The 23482-nt window shown below is 31.9% G+C and overlaps 1 protein-coding gene across 1 annotated transcript; it reads right to left on the minus strand.

The window, feature by feature from the left end:
- Nucleotides 1-556: 556 nt before the first annotated feature.
- On the minus strand, nucleotides 557-22102 carry LOC107455441 (Na(+)/citrate cotransporter; the record flags this gene model as incomplete). The annotated part of the gene is given in 13 exon segments (XM_043049712.2): nucleotides 557-832; nucleotides 1732-1869; nucleotides 3990-4151; nucleotides 4524-4701; nucleotides 6670-6777; nucleotides 9180-9257; nucleotides 9544-9663; nucleotides 11552-11683; nucleotides 12412-12481; nucleotides 15025-15182; nucleotides 15273-15388; nucleotides 17919-18068; nucleotides 21946-22102. Coding segments are annotated over 13 exon segments (1704 nt in total). The 3' UTR covers nucleotides 557-649.
- Nucleotides 22103-23482: the final 1380 nt, after the last annotated feature.

Here is a 23482-nt window from a genome sequence, read left to right on the forward strand (position 1 = left end):
TCATCAACTTGCATAGGTGGTCAAATTAACAAGTTCACTGTAATTTGAAACAGAAATTTTACAGCGCTATTTTTCTTTTATTTTGCAGAACAAGTGAACATTTTTCATTTGTTATAAAAATGCCTATTTAATTTTTAAATAGTTTAACAAAACAACACAAGAACACTGTCTCCCTTGTCTAGTTAGCAACGCCATGTAGATAAACAAGAAAAAGTCGGAAATGGCGTTTTTAAGCAGGTGATCTACACATTTCTAACTTATGCATAAATTCAAGTTTTAAATTATAAATTTTATCGTCTCACGAGTTTGGTACCATTCGATTTAGCAACAAAAGAGTACATCGAGGACAATATTTCATCTGACTACACAGCAATATTTAAGTTTATTCCCTCCACCAACACCAGAAGTGCGAGGTCTTTGCTACTTTTTCCCATTTACTTAGAGAAGGATAAAAATTAACCATCTGCTGGAGGATTGATATTTTTTGATGTTTGGATTAAACTCTAATTTTAAAGTAATATATTAATAATTCACAGAGAAAGAATGCTTAAATAAAAGTGGTTTGATAAGTATTTTTTCTTCAAATATTTTATTACTGAAATATAAAAAATAAAAGTAATACAAAATTGTAAAATTGGTTTGGACGTTGCTAAAGTGTAGATGATGTGTTTAAACTTGCGTTGAATGTCAATAATAGCTTAGGATCAAAAGTTTTGGTAGAATTGGCCCAACTGGGAAAATTATTTAGATCAAATAAAGCAACTCCTAAAGTGTTGATCATTAAAATTTGAACTGCACAGCATACTATGTTCATAACAATTCCTGGCTTGGCCTGAAATGAAATAAAGAGTATTAAGCGTTAATTTTTAATAGTAAAGTTGTGCAATTTTTGTTGATGTGTTTAAATATAAGTAGGTAAGCAGTAATTGAAATTGAAATTAATACTTAAAATTGTAAATTAAATTATAACTTAAAATACAAGTTTCATAGCGAAATTAAAGCAATAAAATCGATACACATGTGGTAACAATGAAACTTTTGCACAAGCTTCAGAAAAAAAAATTTTTTTTCGATAACCTATTTTATAATTGTAACAAATTTTTTAAGAAAAATGTAGAGGTGAGTTGCGTAGCCTTTTACTCTTCTGACGAAATAAAAGTAACACGCTTTTTTTAGTAAACATTCGGCATAAATTCATTTCATAAAAAAAAGGAAATAAAACTTCCAATTGTCATAATTCCAAAACAATTTCGAAATGTTTAACTGCGTGGTGGTGTTTCACCGTAACCCCAGATGGGTATATCTTTGTGTTTTTTAACTTCTGCTATTTGTTCTTCAATTTGACAAAGATTCATAAGATGTATGATCTTGTATATGTATGTGTAGCAATAAGTAAATAAATAAGAGTAAATGCTAGAGAAAATTATAGTTCTATTGTGATTTAATTTTTCTTCTAAATCGAAAAAACTGAAAGGAGATAAATTTCTTATTTTCAAAGATAGCTGCTGCAAAAAATCATACTGCTAACAGTTAGTGCCAAAAATCCCTTTGACTTAAAGCAACTCAAAAATAGCATCCGCACCAAAAATATCATTTTTGCTGAAATATGTAAAATTTTGGATGTTTTCATCAAATAGCTTTTGCACCCTAAAAGTGAAAAGCGCTGTGGAAAAAATTTTCGGGAAAAGCTACGGTTACGACAATAACTTACGAAAAATTAAAATTTCTTACCATTTGAATTGTTTTCATGTTGCCACTGTCAAACGCAATTGCATTGGGCGGAGTTGCGACAGGAAGCATAAAAGCGTAAGAGCACACAACCGATACAGGAAGCATAATAGATAATGGATTAACTCCAATTGCGAGGGCCTGTTGAAATTTAGAAACATTTGAGATGAAAAATAAGTGGGTAAGATCAAAATATTTAAAATAATTAGCCTTTTATGGAATAGCAGCAGATAATTATTTTTTTTAAAAAATAAAGTCAATGATAAATAAACATAAATAATAATGCTAATAAACATGATTATTTAAACCAATCATTTTTTTTAATATTTGAATGGAACAAATTCGTGTGAAAATTTTTATAATTGGATAGTGTCGGAAGTAGGAAAATCATCGAGCTATCAAATATAGGTCTAAAAGAAAATTGAATCACCCATGTAACTTGATTTTTTTTTTCTAGAAAATAAAGTTAAAATAATAACAATCATGTATTCCTAAAGATATTTTTGTTAAAAAGAAAATAATTTAGTAAATCATTCGCTGAATACGAAAATAAGTAGTAAGATCAACTTTTAGTAATTGGCAATTTGCAGTTAAAACTTTTTTAAAAAAAAGTAGATTCACTCCTTATTTAGTATCACTGCTTACTTATCACTCGTAGATTCACTCCTTATTTAGAATTTATATTTTGTATGTACTTTTTTCCAAAAAATATTTAAGATCAACTTTATTTATAGAACGAGTTTTGACTGTAATAGAAAAATTTACAAGAAATTTCTATGAAAAATGTTTAAGTTTCTTTCAATTTCTGAATATTCGATAGGAAAATAGTTAGATATTAAAAATATTTTTTTAAATAAAAGGATTTAAAAGCTAAATTTGATTTATCAATGCTGCTTGAATATTGAATCTCCATTCGATTTATCGAACTCAAAGCTATGGAAAATATCATCTTCTTCTTCTTGGGCACTACAGCCTATGACAGACCAAGGCCGTCCCAATAAGTTTTTGTCATCTTGATCTATTCTGCGCCATGGCCTTCCAGTTAGTTATAGAAAATATACTCATTCAATATATATCATTACACTCATAAATTCAAACAATATAGTGCCAATCCACACTTTTTCCAATGGTAACATTTTTACAGAGACCTTTTCCTTAGCATTGTTTTCAAATAATTGATACTTAACAAATATCTGAAATTACATTTGTTTACAACAGAATACTCAGACAAATATCGCTATTTATATGTAAATTATGGTGTTAGTTTTATCAAACTCATTCTCCTGGACAGTTTGAAAATGTGGCTTATTATTAAATTTCCCCAAGCCTTTCAAATATTGAAATGCTGAATGCACTGTTAAATTTATCAAACTCAAGTGTTTTAATTCTATTTCTAAATTTAAAATTTTTTATCAAATTTCTTTAATAGATCATAAATTCCACATAAAAATATTTCATTATAATCAATTCTAAAAATATGTATTTTTATTAAAAATATTGAGATTAATTGAAATACTTTATAAATTCAATAAAATGGCGCAATATATAAAAATGTAATGAATATTTTTTTAAAAAGAAACTACCATTTAAATGAAGACAGGTAATTGGCAGTACTCGTATTGCTCATAATTTCAGTAATCATGGTTGTCATGAAGAAAAGTACTGCAACTATTGCTGAATGCACGGTCAAAATTATCAAGATCAAGTCTTTTAATTTTATTTGCATATTTATTAATTTTTATTGAATTTCTTTAGTTAATCACAAATTCCACATAAAAATATTTCATTGTACTCATTCTTAAAAATATGTATTTTTCCTAAGGACATTGAGATTAATACTTTATAAATACAATAAAATGCGTAATATATAAAAATGTAATCATTGTTTAAAAACAAACACTATTTGACTGAAAACAGGTAGCAATATATTGGCAGTACTCGTATTGATCACAATTTCAATAATCATGGTTGTCATGAAGCAAAGTACTGAAACTATTGCTGAATGCAGGGTTAAAATTATCAAGCTAAAGTCTCTTAATTTCAATTTGTTAATTTTTATGACATTTCTTTAATTAATCACAAATTCTACATAAAAATATGTCATTGTACTCATTTTTAAAAACATGTATTTTTCCTAAGGACATTGAGATTAACCGAAATACTTTATAAATTCAACAAAATGCGCAATATATATATATATATATATNNNCTCCGACGACGTCGCTATATGTATACGTAATGAATATTTTAAAAAAGATTACCATTTGGCTGAAGACAGGTAGCAATATATTGGCAGTACTCGTATTGCTCACAATTTCAGTAATCATGGTAGTCATAAAGCAAAGTACTGCAACTACTGCAATAGGTGGCAGTACTTGAAGTGAAGCTAGTTTTTCTCCAATGATCTTTGACAAACCTGATTTCTGGAAGGGAGAAAGAATAATTTTTTGAAATAAAATTATATAATAAATAATATGTTTAGTCTAGAATAATCCATTTAAACCACAATATATTTACACAGAGTTTCATGAAATAACTTTATTTATTATAATGATCTCGTCTATATTTCCAACGATCGAACTATTCTATCTTTCCAAAGATCGATCTATTCTATCTTTCCACAGATCGAACTATTCTATCTTTCCAAAGATCGATCTATTCTATCTTTCACATATACTTAGATGATCGAGATTTGATAGTATAAAGATACAAAGTATGCGGTTGATATTTTTAGAGTTTTTATTTAAAAAAATCGTTTTATTCAAATAAGCTTGAGGTTGGAATGTTTTCAGTACCTGAGCACCGTCAGCCAAGGCAAATCCTCCACCAAGAAGTAAGATGAGTCCCCATGGCAGCTTGGCCTGAACTGTCTTCCAATCAAAAAGTTTTTTACTCTTGGGATTTCTGATATCGGATGGCAGAAAAAACAACAGGAAAGCGATAGCCATAGCAGGTGCTGAATCACCAATTTTCCTGTTAATAATAATTATAATAATGGGTGTTTCATAAATGACAGTTGATTTTTGAAAAATTAAACAAAAAGTGAGAGAAATGTATGGTTTTGCTTCATGCTGTTGAGGAAACGACCGTATACCTTTTCAATAAATTATGAATTTGTTAATAATGTTACCACCAGATGGCGCTGTTGATTGGAAAAACTAAAAATAATGTTTGTATCTGCGTAGTAGACCATTCGTAAAATATTTACGCGAGAATCTTAATTCATTTTCAAACTACACTATGTTGCTAGAAAAAACAGGAAATATTTTAAAAAAGCATTGTGTTATAGTTTTGTTTTGTCAGTAGTGCCATATACGAACGATCTCGAAAACAAATTTTGAATCTGGACTAGTATAAAAGTTCTCATTTGCTTCGTAAAACTTTACAAATGTTTTTCTTCGATTGCTTTTTTAAATCATTAGTTACCTTAGGGATACACTGTAAATTTAAATGAGCTTGGGAATAATATAAATAAAAATATAAAATTCAATTCATATCAGCTGTTTCCTATTTAAATGAATTGATTTAATTATATTAATTTTATACTTAAACCGCAGTTTGATTAGAAACAATCAAAAAATATTTTACTGACTTTAGGTTCCGTTCTTAGTTTCAACAAGGTGTATAGATAAATACAGCATTTTATTACAAATCTAAAAATGTGTGTTGTTTAGGTACTTCAATGGTAAATAAAATTAAATTTTTTATGTGGTGTTTTATTATTGTTTATATTATTGATCTTCTCGAAGCATTCTCAAATCCATAACAAACATTTCCATAATATTTTGATTTTGATTTAAATCTTAACTGGTTAATCAACTCTCTTTTAGTATTAAATGAAACTGCATTCAAACAGGCCAAGAAACATATTCATAATTTACTTGATTATGAAGTTACTTTGATTTTTATTCATAATTTACTGATTTTTCAACTAGATTAGGAGTCACCAAACATTAAAACAACTAAATCTGGTATTGTTTGGAAGCAAGTTTCAACAAAAATTATTAGTTTAATTATGCACTACCTATAATGCACACGAACAGACTAGTCCATGGCAAGATTGCTCAATTCTCAAACATCATGATGTGCTTCACATTTTCTCTAAGATTGTCTTAAAAGTATAGGTGAACTCGAACACGCGTTTACAGTTTTATATAAGTTCTCTCTCTTATATGTAAAGAAATTCAAATACTTTTAAATTACGAAATTTCAAAAGTTGAGTGTTTATAGTATGCGGTATTTTTTTAATTTCCTTTTAATAACGGGCGTTAACAACCAACTCTGTTTTGGGTTTACGGCTATCAATGTTCAGATCCGTAGTCTTGAGATTTTGAACTTAACCTTGAAATCAAGGAAAATTCTGGGTCATGCATTGTGAAAAAATTGCCTTCCTGGGGGAAGCTTCGATGGCACTAATCCGCATTCTCGCTACATAGAGTGTAAAACTTCGAAAACCATACACTGTTAGCCCAATGGCAAGGGGATTCTAACAATCCATAGTTCGTCTATAACTGAGAACAATTTTTCGCCAACTCTGTGTTCGATGCGAGCCCGAAGCAGAATTTGTATCGACGAGCCATCGCTGGCAATCAAGAGTTGCTCACCTCATTGGGAGGTGGGCTCTCTAAAAATACCTTCTAGAAAAAAGAAGGCTTTAGCCTAGGTTACCATAAAAAAGAAATTTAATCCTTTAGTAGTTCAAACGTAATGATATCTTTCGTTTTCACTACCACTACGCAGCTTAGTAGTCCGAACGCAGTGACAGCTTTCTTATTTTTCATCCACTGCACAGTTTATGTTCGTTACTTCGGAGTACCAAATTAACCCGAGCTGAGACTTTCTTTCTTCTAGAAGGTGTTGGGTCTATCTTCTGAGCCACTTAAGTAAATCGCTGTGGCTATTAGTTTTGGTAATAAAAAATTTTTCTTTGGAAATATTTACCTTTTTGTTCCAAGAGCATCCATCCATCCATTTATAATTTTGGGATCTCGAAATACCCATAAGAAAATTAATATGAGAAATAAGATCATGACTTGCGCTTCTTGGATTCTAAAAGATAATGATACATATATGAAAATGAAAGAAATATTCATATGATTAGTCGTAAACCCATAAAATTGGGTCTGCTGTTCAACGTCGGTTATAAAAAAAAAACGAAGTGTTCTATGTTTATTGTACTTTCGCATGTTCAGTAATAATAATTTTAATCATTAATGATAATTTTATTTAGAAAAATATTTACAGTTCTACAGTGATAGCTAAATTGTATAATACTGTAATTTGTACTCAATTGCTACTTATAATTGGATACTTGCACTTCAAGAAGATCATATGTATCCAAACACGTGACCTATGACATCAGTGCCAGTTGATCGTAAGGAAAATGGCGTGTTAAAGTTTAGCTAACCTTCTCCACATAAGTTAAAATGTAAATTAAAGTGAAGTTAATTAATTACAGCTCTGTATCGCATATGTTGAAATTTAATTCTTTCTCGTCTACATCTTTTACTTTACTGAGATTTATTATTTTATTGTAACAGTGACATATTTCTGTTTAATGTACCTGGCAACTTCGATCCATAATCAGTTTGTTTATGTTCTACATGGCTGCATGCCGGTCTTTGTGTTAAGTTAAGAATATAAAGTGAAAGAAGGAAACTTCGTGAAAGAATATAGAATGTGTCACCTAAGAGAATTGATACTTGACGGGGCTTGGCTTAGTCGAAATAGAATGGAAAAAATAGTAGCAAACGTAAGCAAATGCCACGTTTCAACAACCAATCAGGATCGAGGTACCCACACTACGTATCTTGTAGGTTATTAATCCCATTGCGTTTGAAACAAAAATACAAGTCTTTAAAGGTAATTACTTTTTAAAAACCATAATTGGGTAATTTTCAACCCCAGAAGTGAAGTGATTGGGATTTAAATCAAATTTAATAGGATACCTATAAGTGACGTCAAAAGCGAGAGTCGAACCTGATTGGCTTCTGAATTGACAAATGTCACGATTTATCTCCGACGACGTCGCTTGAAGATATCCAATTATTGTTTTGCTTCCACAAGTTTCTTTTTTGCGTCATCAATTTCATTTTAACATGTTTTAATACAATGACTTGTGATTGGCTTCAAATTTTAATATTTTAAATTTTAATTCTAAGGATTTTAATTATAGATTTAAGCTTCTCAGATTTTATGCTGGAGCACATCTCAAGTGGGTTTAACTTAGTAGGGAGGGAAGTGAGCATAGTTTGCAAATCAACCCATGTAGGTTTGCATAGGGGTTGGTGATCAATCATCAGGGGTTGGAGAACGTCAGCGAACACGATGTTTCACCAGTTTTTAAACTGTCGATAAGAAATTGAATCAAAATTTAACAAGACTAAGATAGAAATGGCATAGAAAATTGCTTTGATAATGCATTTCAAAGGTTAGCAATGTTTTAACACACATTATGAAAAAACCACTTTTACTAATGTATTGATTTTTTACAACTACAATATTCTACTAATATTTTAACAAGTATCAAAAGTATGCACATTAGTACATAGATATAGAAAGAAAAGTTATTCAAATCTTACGAATCACTGTCGAATCATTTACGAATCATCACAGAAGAGTCGTTGGATGAAACTAATGGAAGACGATGATTACAAATGTATCTTAATTTTATCCTATAGTCGAACTGATTTGATGTTTTCAACCCTTTTTCATTGAGATTGCTTCGCTTCATTTTTTCTCTGGGTAACACTTTAATCCCTTGACTACGAATTTTTAAAAATGATTTTTTTGTCCCGTTTATTATTCAAAAGCACAAAACAGGTCACAAATAAGACAAATTTAGTATTTGGGATTTTTCTGACAAGCCGTTATCAATATAGAGGCTGGGACATATATGTCCCGGCCGTACTTAATGGTGGGATACATATGTCCTACCTGTAGTGATCGACTTACTGCAAGCAAATCTATCATTCCGGAAAAATTTATTATATGGATTTTTTTTATGGTATGATACAGGGTAAAGCAATCTTCGCATAATCCGACATTACACATAGGGTGTTCTTTTTTCGATGCTCATTTGAGAAAATATGCATAAAATATGAATGGACATAACAATCCCAATGAAGAATACGAGTGGGATATATCTGTCCCAATAAAGAATACTTGTCGGATATATCTGTCCCAGTGCAAAATCACAATGCTATTTCATGCAAGAGCGCCATCTGGGTTGTTATTTGACACATGAAACACGTATACTTGGTTCGACTCTACGAGTGGGGCATATAATAATGAGTTTCTAAGTGCTTTTCTCCCCATTAGTAATTTTTAAACATTTGTTGGGACAAATGAGTCCCGTTAGTAGCCAAAGGGTTAAACGGTTAAATATTATGTAATGTATGTTAAATGTTATGTTATGTAATATTTAAACACATGTAATTAAGCATACTTACGTAAGTCGTCCTAAATCAGCATATCTCTTTGAAATAATATCTTTAATATCTTCTTTAGAAACATTTAGGTTTGATTTTCTGAAATTGGGAAAAGAAATCAATTTTCTGTATTTTTATTAACTCTTGTACGTATCATAATAACTAACGCGAATAATTTAAGACAATATATGACTGGCTATGTAACAGCAATAAGTTTAGTATGATTTTTAACGCTGTCATTTTGACAGCGCAATTTATGTATTTCAAAAGGTAAGAAACTCTTATCATTTTTCTTAACAGTTAATCAAAAAAAAAATATTATGAATCAATATCTGTTTCCTTTGAGAAAACCAATGATAGAATGACGTAAAAGATTATTACTCACGAAAACTTAATAAAAACCATCCACAAGTAGAGCCATCCTATAAAAACACAGATAAGCATTCCAGGAATGTTGTAAAACATCCATGACGCGAAAGTTATTTCGTTGCTTTCAGGATGAAGGCTAAAGTAAGAAAGTATGCAATTATTAATTAATAAAAAAAAAATCAAAGTAAAAAGTAATATTTCTAAAAACTGCGTTTTTGTAGTGAAGAATAATAATTAAAAAATAAAATTCGAAAAACGAAAAATGTGAGGCGCTTGAAATACATAACAGTTATGTTATATTAGTGTGTGTATGTGTGCTCATGAGAATATGTGTTTGTATATCTGTAATTGTATCTGAATGCGGATGTGTATGTGGAATATGTTTGTGTATATGCATGTGTATGTGGATGTGGTTGTGCATGTGCATGAGTAAAAAAAAGTGTGTATATGTATGTGTATATGTACTGTTATGTATTTCATGCTCCCACGTTTTTCGCTTTTCAAATTTTTATTTTTTAATTATTATTCTCCACTACAAAAACGTGGTTTTTAAAAATATTTTTTATTTGATTTTTTTTTTGTACTCACTTCCAAAATCTCAATTTTTTCGCTCACTGCACAAATAATCGAATCGACAACAAAAGACAATCACGAAAATACTAATTTTTCTTTAATTTTAATTTTATTTTACTTTGTATGTCTTTTTTCTCTTCATTTTCATGCATTGTCAGCTAGTTCTGAACTATGTGCCAAATTTGAAGTCTGTAGCTAGTCGGGAAGTTAGTTTAAAATCGATTACAAAATTCCACCCGAACAGACATACACGAAGGCAAGTTAATATAAACGTGGTAAAAACAAACTGAAGGTCCCCTAACAGTTTTTTGAAATACAAAAAGCTGCCAAGTTTTAATAGTATTTGTATCATTTTAAGGGTTTCACGTTACTTTACTTTTCTACATAATTGTCGACTTCAACAATGTATTTTATTTTATTTTATAACAGTCGTCAAACAACCGACCCAATTTAATGGGTTTACGACTATTAATGTTCAACTCCGTATATCGAGTATAGGGAAAATTTGCGTTCGTGGAGGACTTTTTGAGGGAGTTAACCCGCATTTGCGTTACATGGAGAAGAAGACCACGAGAACATCAAACGGTTAACCTGACGGCAAGGGGACTTTAATCCATGATCCGCCTACCACTGAGGATATTTTACGTCAGCACTGTGATCGGTGCAAACAGGGTGCGAAATTCGTATCGATAGGGATTCGACTTCGGTTCGCCTCATTGGAAGGCGAACGCTCTATCCCCTGAGCCATCACGGATCGACAATGTATTGTTGTAGATGATGTGACAGTTTACGTAAGACCATGTCATGTCTTGACTTTATCTTTCATTTAATAAGAAAGCTGAATCATTATTCTGTTAGCTTAAGTTTGTAAACAAAAGGGTGTAACAGGAGGCCAATATCATCCAAGATTGCGCATGTGTGTGTGAGGATGTTTCATTCAAACTGTTTTAGGAGGAATAACGTGTAAAAAATACTTACACTAGGGCATTCCTCTTTACCGATTTTTAAACGCCCGTTCGAGATATGTTGTTTTATTAATGTCGATATCTCTCAACGTTAATTGAAACTTAAAATCGACCAAATTCGACCTTTAACCGATTGCTTTGAGTTGAAAAAAATTATGATTTGGAAAAAATTAGGTTTAACGTTCGAGAAATGTTGCTTTATTAATGTCGATATCTCTCAACACTAATTATAACTTAAAATCGACCGAATTCGACTTTTAACCGTTTGCTCTGGGTTGAAAAAAAATGATGGCTTGAAAAAATTAGGTTTAGCGCTTTCTCAAAAACATATTTTATAGTGTGCAGAAACTGCCACCATATCAACAAAAGTCGATCAGCGAATTATGTTAAAAAAATGACACACATTGAAAAAAAAAGTTATATTACTTCTGTAAATTTCTAATTTTTGTAAGAAAATAGTCAAATTCAAAAGTAAAGATAACTTACACGTCCATTAATCCTTTCAGTACTAAATTTGGAGCAGTTCCAGTTAATGTTCCAGTTCCTCCAATATTTGCTGAATAACAAACACTTAAGAGAAGCGTTACTTTTAAAGTGGAACTTTCTTCCAAATGGTGCCTGTAAAAAATATATGAAACTGAATAATTCTTCTTTAGCATTTATGATTTGAAATATTAAATGAAGAAGCCTAGAGAAATAAAATAAATAAAATTGAAAACACTATTCTCGGTTTAGAGCATGTTTTTATATGATGAATAATTTTATTTTATAACGACTGTTGAACAGCCGACCCAATTTTGGATTTGCGACTGCAAATGTTCAACGCCGTAGCTTTGGAGTTTTGAACCCAATCCAGAAGGCAAGAGAGGTCCTGGATCAAGTATTTGGAGAAATATACCTTCGTGGATGATCTTTTTGATGGAACTAACCCGCATTTGTGTTACATGGAGAGGAAGACCTCGAAAACCTCTCACGGTTAGCCTGATTGCAAGAGGACTGTAACCCATGATAGATCTACCACTGAGGATATTTTACGTCATCAGTGTGGTTGGTGCGACCCGGGTGCGGAATTCGAATCAACCGACCATTGCCAGGATTCGAACCCTTTTCATCTCATTAGGAGGTGAGTACTCTATCACCTGAACCACCACGACTCACGGGAACTTCATAAAAAATCAGTTTAAAAATATAGAAAAATAACCAAAAGATTTGCATTGTATTAGTATATATCTGTAAAATAAACAATAAATTTCTTTACTCTATATTTAGATATTGGTAATTATTGGTAACATAACAATATTAGATCAATTATTGTAGAATTTTTCTAATTAAAATGTCATACGTACACTTTATCATCAGCTACTTCTTCGTCCTCATCATTTTGCTTTCTCTCCATTAATGATGGATCTGAAGGACCTAATTAAAGTAGAGTTACCTCTGTGCAACGTTGAAACGTCGCACAAAGTTATTATATGTTTATTTTAGAAGAATGAAAAAAAAAAGTAATTTAAATATTCAATATACAAAATTTCATGAATATTTATATTCTTAAGTTATGACACATTAAAGTTCTACAAGTTTATATCTACTCTGTTTACTTTAGAATGACTAAATCTATAGAATGGTGTTGTAATAGACTATTATTATTTGAAGTGTCGATTCCATTAGTGGTTGTTGCCAAATGATGGTAAACTGCAGAGTTAGTGTCAAAAAATTTCTCTTGAACTTGTACATTAAAAATATTTTGAGAGAACTATTTTTTCTTTCCTTTCCTAAAATAACTTTTAAACAATCAAATGTAAGTTGTAAGAGAGTTTTTATTGTCTTTAATGTTTGAAAAATATCGATTCGTACAAAATCAATGATGATCTATTTCTCTGTATTTCTTTTTGCGCTGCATTTCATGCAGATTTTGAAAATCACTAACTCCGCATTTTACCACCAGGTGGTGCTCAGTGGTACACATTATAGCGCATAGTCATTAAAACTATATCTGGATACCATTTTATTAACTGTAATTGCAATCTTTGAACAGTTAAGTAGGTATTGAGTATTATAGAGTGAAACTGAGACATTTTGTTACCGGACAGTGACCAGTAATAGCATTTTTAATAGTGGCCACTATTAAAATCATGTCGGCATTTTTCTTTCAAAAATTGAAAATTCTGAACTATTAAAAATTTTATTGATGTTTCTAAAGTTAAGTATCTACGTTGAAGCGTTTTTAGAAGTATGATAAATACTGAAGAATTTATTTCTAAAATGAAGACAAAAATTTCTGATTTTCCCAAGTAGATTAATGTAAAATGTAAATATTGCATATAATGTTTTGAACTTATAGAATTTAGGGTTCAAGCTTTTGAACCAATAATGCAACAAAAATTTTTTGTTTATTAGCAAACATAAAATTCTTTCATTGCAAAATAAAAATGAAATATTTGTAATCATTGTGATTAAATTATGTTAGTTTGATTACTCGTAAACATTATTTTATAATTATTAGTTAAAATTTAAATGTAGTACCATAATATTAATTTAAGCTCGAACAAAACGTTTGACTGCAAATTTCAGCCCCCCCCCCCTGAAATTTTAAACTAGCATAAAATAACCAAATGCTATAGGAAGAATTTTGGGGCACATGACACGCATTTTAGATACAAAAGGATCACTCGAGTATCAATCAGCAAACAATTTTTAAACATTTTTAATCACCCTGCAACCTCCAGAGAGTGTTTTGTCCGATCCTCTCTATATGAGGGTAGATACTTAATTAGGGTAGGTACTTCATTAGGGTAGATACTTTATTAGGGTAGATACTTTACTAGGGTAGGTACTTTACTAGGGTAGGTACTTTACTAGGGTAGGTACTTTATTAGGGTAGGTACTTTATTAGGGTAGGTACNTTTTACTCGTTACTTTTTAAAATAAGAACTTTTTACTTTTTACTCGTTACTTTTTTTAAAAATACTTGTACTTTTACTCGTTACTTTTTAAAAGTAACGTTGCCATATATGCACATGACACGCATTTTAGATACAAAAGGGTCACTCGAGTATCAATCAGCAAACAATTTTTAAACATTTTTAATCACCCTGCAACCTCTAGAGAGTGTTTTGTCCGATCCTCTCTATATGAGGGTAGGTACTTTATAAGGGTAGATACTTAATTAGGGTAGGTACTTTATTAGGGTAGATACTTTATTAGGGTAGGTACTTTATTAGGGTAGGTACTTTATTAGGGTAGGTACTTTATTACGGTAGGTACTTTATTACGGTAGGTACTTTATTAGGGTAGGTACTTTATGAAGGTAGGTACTATATAAGAGTAGATGGGTACTTTATTTACATCGTACTAGATCTGTACAAAGGGCTAATGGTGACGGTCTGGGTAACATTTTTGAGGATGATCCGAAGACATTCCATCACAATTTTAATCCTCAACGGTGAGGAAGGCCCCCTGCTTTTGTAGTCTTACGAGTTGCGATACGAAGTAGAACAGTTTAACGTGGACCGATACCGAGCAACCTAGTTCTATTCGCAGAAGACATTCGGAATCCTGAGGGTCCTAACATCACATCGTGCCTCAATGATATGCGACGCAATTGACTCCCGGCTAAAACGACGTAGACAAAATCTGTCGTAGAACCTTTAATGCTTACGCGTCAATGTAAAAATCTGCAATCTGTACATATCTACCATTTACGGTAGGACAATTTAACCAGGACTCATATCGCGCACTCTCGGTCTCTACATCAAAGTGGTCACCCACCCGCTTGCTGACCACAGACCAGAGAAGCTTGACTTCGGTGTACAACTGAGAACCGTGTTAGCATTAAAAGAACCCCTGCAGACTTATTGGTGTGGTCCAAAGTTTAGAATAGTTCACAAGATTATTTATTTTTCGCTTTTAATGGCAATGCAAAAATAAGAAAATAGATATATTGTGATGTATAAACGTACAGTCCAGATTCAGTCCTTTAAGATGCATATTTGTTTGTTTCAATGGCTGTAGTTTTTCTAATATTGCATCGACGATGGGTACCATTAAAGCAGTAGTCGCTGTGTTGCTCACCCACATGGAAAGAAACATTGTTGTCAGCATAAAACCCATCATTACCCTGTAAATATTATATTTCATTAATGAGCATTCCATTCGATGGGTACAGAAGTGACCAGCATATAAAAAGTATTGCTTTTTAACGACTCACCATTTAATGTCCGAACCTACCCACATTAATATTTTCAGAGCGATTCTCTCGTGCAATCTGCATTCCTCTAAAGCTACCGCCATAATCAGACTCCCAATGATCATCATGAACGCTTCCTTTAAAAGAAAAATTTATTTAACGTCATTCAGAAAACGAATATAAAGTCGAAAACTTATTTTTTTTTATTAAAATGAAAAAAATATGTCCGCTAACTCTTAAAAGCTTTAAGACAAGAGTTCTCAAACTGCACAGTCCAGTCACATTAATGTGACCACCACCTACTTTCGACGTCAACGTGAAAGAAGGCAGGTGGCAGCACATTACAGTGGAGTGTATATAAAGGATGTCCTAGGGCAGGGATGGCGAACCAATGGCACGTGACATAACATTTTGAGCACGCCACCCATCACAAAGTCTCACTATGAAACATATTAACAATTAAATTAAAATTCACAATAAACAAACAAAAAAATAAACAATTTTTAACCAAATAATTAACAATTAATGCCAAAAAAACAATTAATAAGCATAAAAAAACAAGCTAACAATAAATAACTAGCCAAAATTAACAGTAATGCTTGAACTAGCATCTTCCAACCTAATATAAGTTATTTGTCATCTAATCTGCAACAACAGAAGTCACAATGATGTTACTTTAAGTTGAATTACGCATATAACTAAGACACTGCAAAATGTATTATTTTTCATAGTAAATAAAGAGTTTTGAGTAGATAGTATTTAGTATTATTATTTTCCCAATAATCACGAAGTCAAAATTATCTGACGGCACGTCTATGGCCTCATTACACATTTTTTTAAAAAAAAAATAGCACGCTGGTGCATAAAGGTTCGCCACCCCTGTCCTAGGGCATCGGAAAGCATTTCAATCGTTAGAGTAATGCAGAAACGCAGCGATTTATCCGACGTCCAAAAGGGCATGATTATTGGCTTTCGGGCCAAGGGTGGAAGCATTTCGGAAACGGCTGATTTTGTGAACTGTTCGCGTGCCGCCACGGTAAAAGTATACCGTGCATGGCAAAATGGCACTATCCAAAATCAGTGGCACATGCGGTGCACCACGGGCTATAGATGACAGAGGTGAAGGAAGGTTACGGAGATGCGTTCTGGCGAATAGACGTGCAACTGTCAAGCAACTTACCGCCCAGATGAACCAAGGGGCTACCGAGAGTAAACCTAATTGACTCTCTTCCTGCACGTCTCGCAACGGTCCGCTGTGACAAAGGTGGTTATTCTGGCTTTTGACAGGTGGTCAAATTACTGTGACTGGACTGTGTATATGAGTCAAACCGTGGTGGCTCAGGAGATAGAGCGTTCGCTTTCCGATGAGGTGAATCTGGTTCGAATTCCAGCGATGTCTGGTCGATACGAATTCCTCACCTGGCTCACACCGACCACAGTACTGACGTAAAATGTCCTCAGTGGTTGGCGGATCATGTGTTAGAGTCCCCTTGCCATCAATCTAATCGTGGGAAGTTTTCCTCTCCGTATAACGTAAATGCGGGTTAGTTTCTTCAATAAGTCCTCCACGAAGGTTAATTTCTCCCAATACTTGATCCAGAAGTTTCCTTTGTCTTCCGGATAGGGTTCAAAATTACAAGGCTACGGAGTTGAAAATTAGTAGTCGTAACCCAAAAATTGGGTCGGCTGTTCAACGACGGTCATAAAAAAAATAAAAGCTGTACGAGTCACAAAAAAAATGAGTCATAGAGAGATAGTTCATAATGAACTACATTTTTGTTCATATATTCTTGTCATGAAATATTTTTAAAATTAAATAGATACGGGATCAATAAAAATAAAATTTGACATCCCCAGATTGTGTGAAAATTAACAACATCGCAACAATTTTAGAATTACGAATATAAAGAAATGGATATGAGAAATATTAGGTATTAAGTTCCAATAAACACAGATAGCTATCATCCAGTCTAATTCAATTTTAAACTTCATAACAGACATTTCCCTCCATATTTTGATTCAGCATTTATCGAAGAATCAAAAAAAGGAATGATATTGTGAATCAAAGCATGTTAGAACAGAATTTTGTTACGATTTTTACGAAAAAATTCCAAGACTCGAAATTTCTATTTATTCGTTTTTAAACTCTTCATTTATTTGGGGGAAAGAATGATACGGTTTCTCAAAACCCCATTATAAATTTTATATTGTATAACTAATTTTTATAACCGTCGTTGAACAGCCGACCCAAATTTTAGATTAACGATTACTAATATTCAATTCCGTAGCCTTGAAATTTTAGCCCAATCCAGAAGACAAGGGAACTCCTGGATTAAGTATTGGGAGAAATTTGCCTTCGTGGAGGACTTTTTGATGGAGCTAGCCTGCACTTACGTTACATGGAGAGGAAGACCACGAAAACCTCCCATGGTTAGCCTGACGACAAAGGGACTCTAACCCATGATCCTTCCACCAGTGAAGATATTTCATGTCAGCACTGTGGTCGGTGCAAGCCGAATGTAGATTCGTATCAACCAGCCATCGTGGCATTCGAACCCAGTTCACCTCATTGGAAGCCGAACGCTCTTTCCCCTGAGCCATCGCGGCTCTGTATAACTATTTGTTAAAATATTTAGAAATAAAGAAATAAAATGATAAAGTAATTACCTTCATGTAATTGCTGCAAACATCAGAAGAACTAATGATGCCTAATCCAGGAAATAAAACCACGGGTAACAATGAAGTCACTGCAATTGAGACAGGCTCTAAAAGCCAGTAGCATGCGACTAATAATATAACATATGAGCATTTTGTTTCCTGAAACAATAAAAATTAGTCACATTTAATTTTTTACTGCCGTGGTGCAGAAGATTTGGAAAAAAATATACTTAAATAATTAAAGAGCTTATGTTTAAGAATCGCTCAAACAAATTTGAGAAAATAAAACTTTGAAATATAAATAAATACCAGGAAGCTGTTCAAATTCTAGACTGCTTTGTCTTTTTTTAAAGCTTTAATGCACTATCCATAACTAAGCGTGGTTGAACAAAGCAACAACTTATCGTTCTATGCATGCATGCATCTCAACAGAACTCTTAATGAGAAACAAAAGTATTAAGAGTTTTTTAAAACATGGACACCCATTTCTCCACAAAAAAGAAACTCTTTATGGTGTATAGGGTATATTTCATGGAAGTTTTCACCATGGTGAAAACTTTGATTTTATCGCAAATGCCCTGCCCATCTTTTCTTTGATTACCAGCTTCACCATGGTGAAGACTTTGATTTGATCGCAAATGCCCTGCCCAACTTTTCTTTGATTACCAGCTTCACCATGGTGAAAACTTTGATTTGATCGCAAATGCCCTGCCCAACTTTTCTTTGATTACCTGCTTAGTAGAACTTGATATATTTTGTTGTTGTTGTGGCTTATCCTCCAAATGCCTGACGAAGTCAGACAAGGTCCACCACACCGTTGACCCTAAGAAAATCGAGGAACAGAGGGGGGATGAGTATCTGTCCCCTCTGGAAAGTTCCAAACAGTCCAGGATGTGTTCGGGAGAAGCCTACTCAGTTTGACATTTGGAGCAGGCCGCGAAGATTCTCCTGCCTTCGAAAAACGAGAGGCTTTTTTGTGACCGCTTGCTTATCTGGAAATTGCGGTTTCAGAAGCTCTGTCACAATTGAGGGCGAATGAAGAACCGGACTCTTTGCCCGCTTGTCTGTGACGGCAGGGTGGAATCTTCCACCCCTTCGAAATTTCAGAATTAACTATGGATTGAAATTCTAAAAAGGTAAGTGTTGAAGAGGAAGAATTAGCGTCGTAACAGCCCTCCTTGGCTAGTCCATCCGCCTGTTCATTGCCGTATATGTCAACATGAGATTTGATCCACTGAAAATAAACATCGTGGAATTTTGAAATATATTTTAACACAAACAGGATGCATAATTTGACAGAAAAATTTTGCCGAAACATCTCTAAGTGTTCCCTTGTATAATCTGTCACTGTAATTGTCATATGCCACATAGGATTATTTTAACTGTACATTTCGTAAAATTAAAAATGATGGAAAACTATAGTTACAATTTGTATGAAAATTTTTGTTATGGTTTATAAAAATTTCTGTGAAGTTCTCAGTGACGAAATGAGGATATATACGTCATATAATTATCTTAATAACTTAATATTTCCTCTATATTTTTTGGAAGTGCTAAATTTATTTGCTTAATTATTTCAGAAACTTGCGAACTGATTTTGATGCATTTTTATTAATTCTTATTTCATTTCTCGTAAACTTAAATTATACTCTTTAAGTAAATCATACAAAAAAGTATGTGCCCAAACTCAAATGCATAGATGTTGTTACTTGTGAGCAACTTAAAAAGACAGTATGCCGTGGATGACAATAACAAATTCTCTTTCGCTTCCACTGGTATTTGAAAATTAAACGTATCCAAAAAATAATTTGTCTACCTAGGCAAGCCTACTGTAAACCATCATGTTTGAATTTTTTTTCAAACTATCAAGATATAAACAAATTATGACAAAATAACAACATATAAGGCAGTGGAAAAGCTATCCTGTCATAATTTGTTTGCGTTTTGATATGTTTAAAACATTTTTAAGGCATTTGAAGCTAGCTTCGGGGTTTGCTTTAAGTTAACGTGAATTAATTTTTTTCTACTCTAATTTTTTAAATACCAAAAGAAAGAGAATTTGTCATAAAAAGCTTCTCCCACGTTATAGTGTCTTCTTAATGTGGAAATCCAAATGTAACATCCATTTTGCCCTGACATCCTGCATCCAATATATTGGAAGACAATTGGAATGCTTTTATTCCTTGAAAGAAAAACCTCCCTTTTTCTCTGAAAAACCTTCTCTTTTTTTGTATGTCTTTAAAAAGTGATTGTCTACGTTAAAATATAATTGTTTTTACCCACGTTGTTCGGAGTTTTAATTGCTATGAAAAATTATGACAAAGGGGAAAATCAATTTGAATAACCATATGGACAGTATTATTGATATAAATGTCGTATTAGAGACTCGAGGATTTTGTTCCGTGGCCAAGATGGGAAAAATACATTGTTAAAATATTCTACAGTATGTAAAAATTGAATATATTTTTTATGTAATAATTTTAAACAACTAAGAAAATGCTAATTAAGTTTACATCAATTGAACTCACCACATTTACGAGATAATTTTCTTTTAAGAATATATTAAGCAAAAATCTCATTTTTCTGCCATTATTTCAAAGCTCAGGTCACTGTAGGATATTTACAAAAATCTGTTACACCTTGGACCAGTCTAATTTTTTTACGTCTCCCTGGTAGAGGAATTTTGTATTCACTATATGTAATTGACACCAGTTACCGCAGGTGTTGATGATCATTTAAGGTTAACCAAGTATGTATTAGATAACTACTTCTGATCCTTTAACTGCTGATTAGTTTTTTTTTCAATCATTTTGATACTAAAATAAAACCCTGTTGTTCTGTAAAAGGAACTACAGTAAATAAGAACTAAATTGTATCTCAAAATATCTATTTCGGATAAAATGTCAAGTTTTCAAAGATATTATATTAAATAAGAAATATAATTTAGCCTTACATAACTAGTATTTATTTTAGCTTATGCAGGTTGCAGGAAAAAAGTTTTAAATGCGTGAATATTCATTCTCAATCAACTTGCAAGTTTTAAATAAAATATCCAAATTGTGTGTTATGCAACGAATAAGATTAAATTGTTAAAAGGCACAATATACTGTGGTCCATGGTATAACATGACAGAATTACTTTATAAAAAATATATGACAGAATTACTTCATAAAAAATATATGACAGAATTACTTTATAAAAAGGATTATAGTGATAGGCAGACAAATCCTAAATTTGCCACAAAATTTCTGAGCAACCGTGGTACCTATCAAGTTTACCCTTAGTCTAAGTTGACTTATTATAGCAAGGACCAATTTTTTCCTATTTACTAAAAAGTGAGGAAAATCTTTGTAACCTCAGCAAATTTTCTGCCATCTATGTTGACAGCTATTATAAGTTAAATTTATCAAGGAGCGTTATCAAATTGTTAATCTAAATCCTTCATTAGTTGAACAAAAAACCCTTACTAGGAAATTTTCTAAATGTTATGCCAAGTAATAAAATTGCACTGAATTGGTAAAATAATATGAGCTTGCAAGTTCACCGTATGGAAAAACTATAAAATATAGAAATATATACTATTATAAATGAAAAAAAGCAAAGACTAACTTCCACCTATCTAAATTGACCACAAAATCAGTGCATCGCAAGTGGTCAACTTACACTAGTTTCAGTGTATTTGCTTTAGTAATTTATGAATTAAGAATATAAATAAAATTGGTCAAAGAAATAACCATCTCCTTCACGATATTTAAATATGATGAGATTTATATAATAAAATACTTAAGTATTACTACTTAGTACAAAAAAAAGCAAAGACTAACTTCCATCTAACTAAGTTGACCACAAAATCAGTGCATCGCAAGTGGTCACCTTACACTAGTATCAGTGTATTTGTATTAGTAATTTCTGGATCAAAAAAATAAAATTGGTCAAAGGAATAACTATCTCTTTCACGCTATTTAAATATGATGAGATTTATAAAATAAAATACTTAAGTATTACTACTTAGTTAATTAAATAAAATACTACTTGCCTGATAATCCGATAGTGCTAAAGGTAATAATGCGAATGGAAGGATCACACACAAGAAGAAAATGAACAATTTTCTATCAAATCGCTTTGACAGAGATTGCCAAACTGCCATTGATCCACAACTTAAAACTTTAACTTAATTAATTAATTAACAACTTCTTCAGATGTAATGATCAAAATAAATTATGATCCTTAAAAATCAGATAGCTTTTAATGATCGTAGTCCTGACCGAGTTTAGGACATAATTAATTGCCCGTAAGTGTCCAAAACCGATACATAAGGATTATGAATCTTTACTGTTTACTCCTACGCCGTTGTTAAACGAAGGGTCAAGGAGTTGGCGGTTCATATAATGATGACGAGGTTATCTTCTTTTTTTTTTCTTTTTTAAACCCTAATTGAATCGATGAGCGGATGAAGATATCAAAAGTTAGGAAATCCCTATTGCGGTGATCTTCTTTACGTACGATGCAATTATAAGCTTGGAAATTCAATTCTAGAATGTATTTTTTATTGATTTATTGAGATGAGCATATTACGATGAAATATTTACGTTGTTATGACTGATTTACGCGCACGGGTCGACGTAAGAGTGCGGAAACAGTTGTATAAAAATCGCCTAGGTGAAAAATATTCTGACTGATAAATGAACCTAGTACCCTAAATGTAAATATTGGAAGTTTATTTATTTAAACGTTAAACGTAAACTCATTATATTGCCAAAAAAAAATCTTGCATCAAAATTAAACATTCAGAAGTCTTAATTGATTTATTTTAAGGTTAACTCATACACCTATATATGGCTAATCAATTTTTATCGGTACCAATATATTTCGGAAGAATTTGTGATTTTTGTTTCTTTAAACAACAAATGCGAACTCAACATTGAAATGAGTAATACCAGCTTGTGCGTCCTGAAAATTACGCGAAATTCTTATAGAACGGAAGTCGTCAAAATTTTAAAAAATAAGTCATATTAAAATTCACGGTTTTTGAAAAGGAGCTATTTTTAAAATTACGGAAGTACTCCAGAATTGTATCATTCTTTTTCATAAAAATATTTAAATATAAAGACATAATCATCGCTGAAAAGATTGTTGAATAAAACATGCATTTTTACATCATTAAGTTTATTAATGTTTTTAATATATATATATAAATTCTTAAGGATTTTGAATATATTTAGAATATGAGCGAGGGCAAATAGTTTAAATAGTGATAAAATTTTATAAATGTTTGTGCATTTTTTCAGAAGTTCGAAGAGCGACAATGAGAATAAGAACCTATTTAGAATTTTGAAACGAAAAAAAAAATCAAAGGAAATTATTTCGAGGTACTTGAATTCGACAATTTTGCAAACTCCGTTTNGTAATGGTTTGTAAACATAAGATTATTTATTTTCAGCTGTTACAATCGTCCCTTTACTTATTGTTACAATAGTCCCCAAGACGCTATTACAGCTTAATTTGTTAAAAACAATGCTAATTAATTAACAAAACTAATCTTTTTGTTTTTGAAATGTTAATTAAGGTGTCCA

The sequence above is a fragment of the Parasteatoda tepidariorum genome, chromosome 2 (genome assembly GCF_043381705.1).
Source record: "Parasteatoda tepidariorum isolate YZ-2023 chromosome 2, CAS_Ptep_4.0, whole genome shotgun sequence".
Classification (NCBI taxonomy): domain Eukaryota; kingdom Metazoa; phylum Arthropoda; class Arachnida; order Araneae; family Theridiidae; genus Parasteatoda; species Parasteatoda tepidariorum.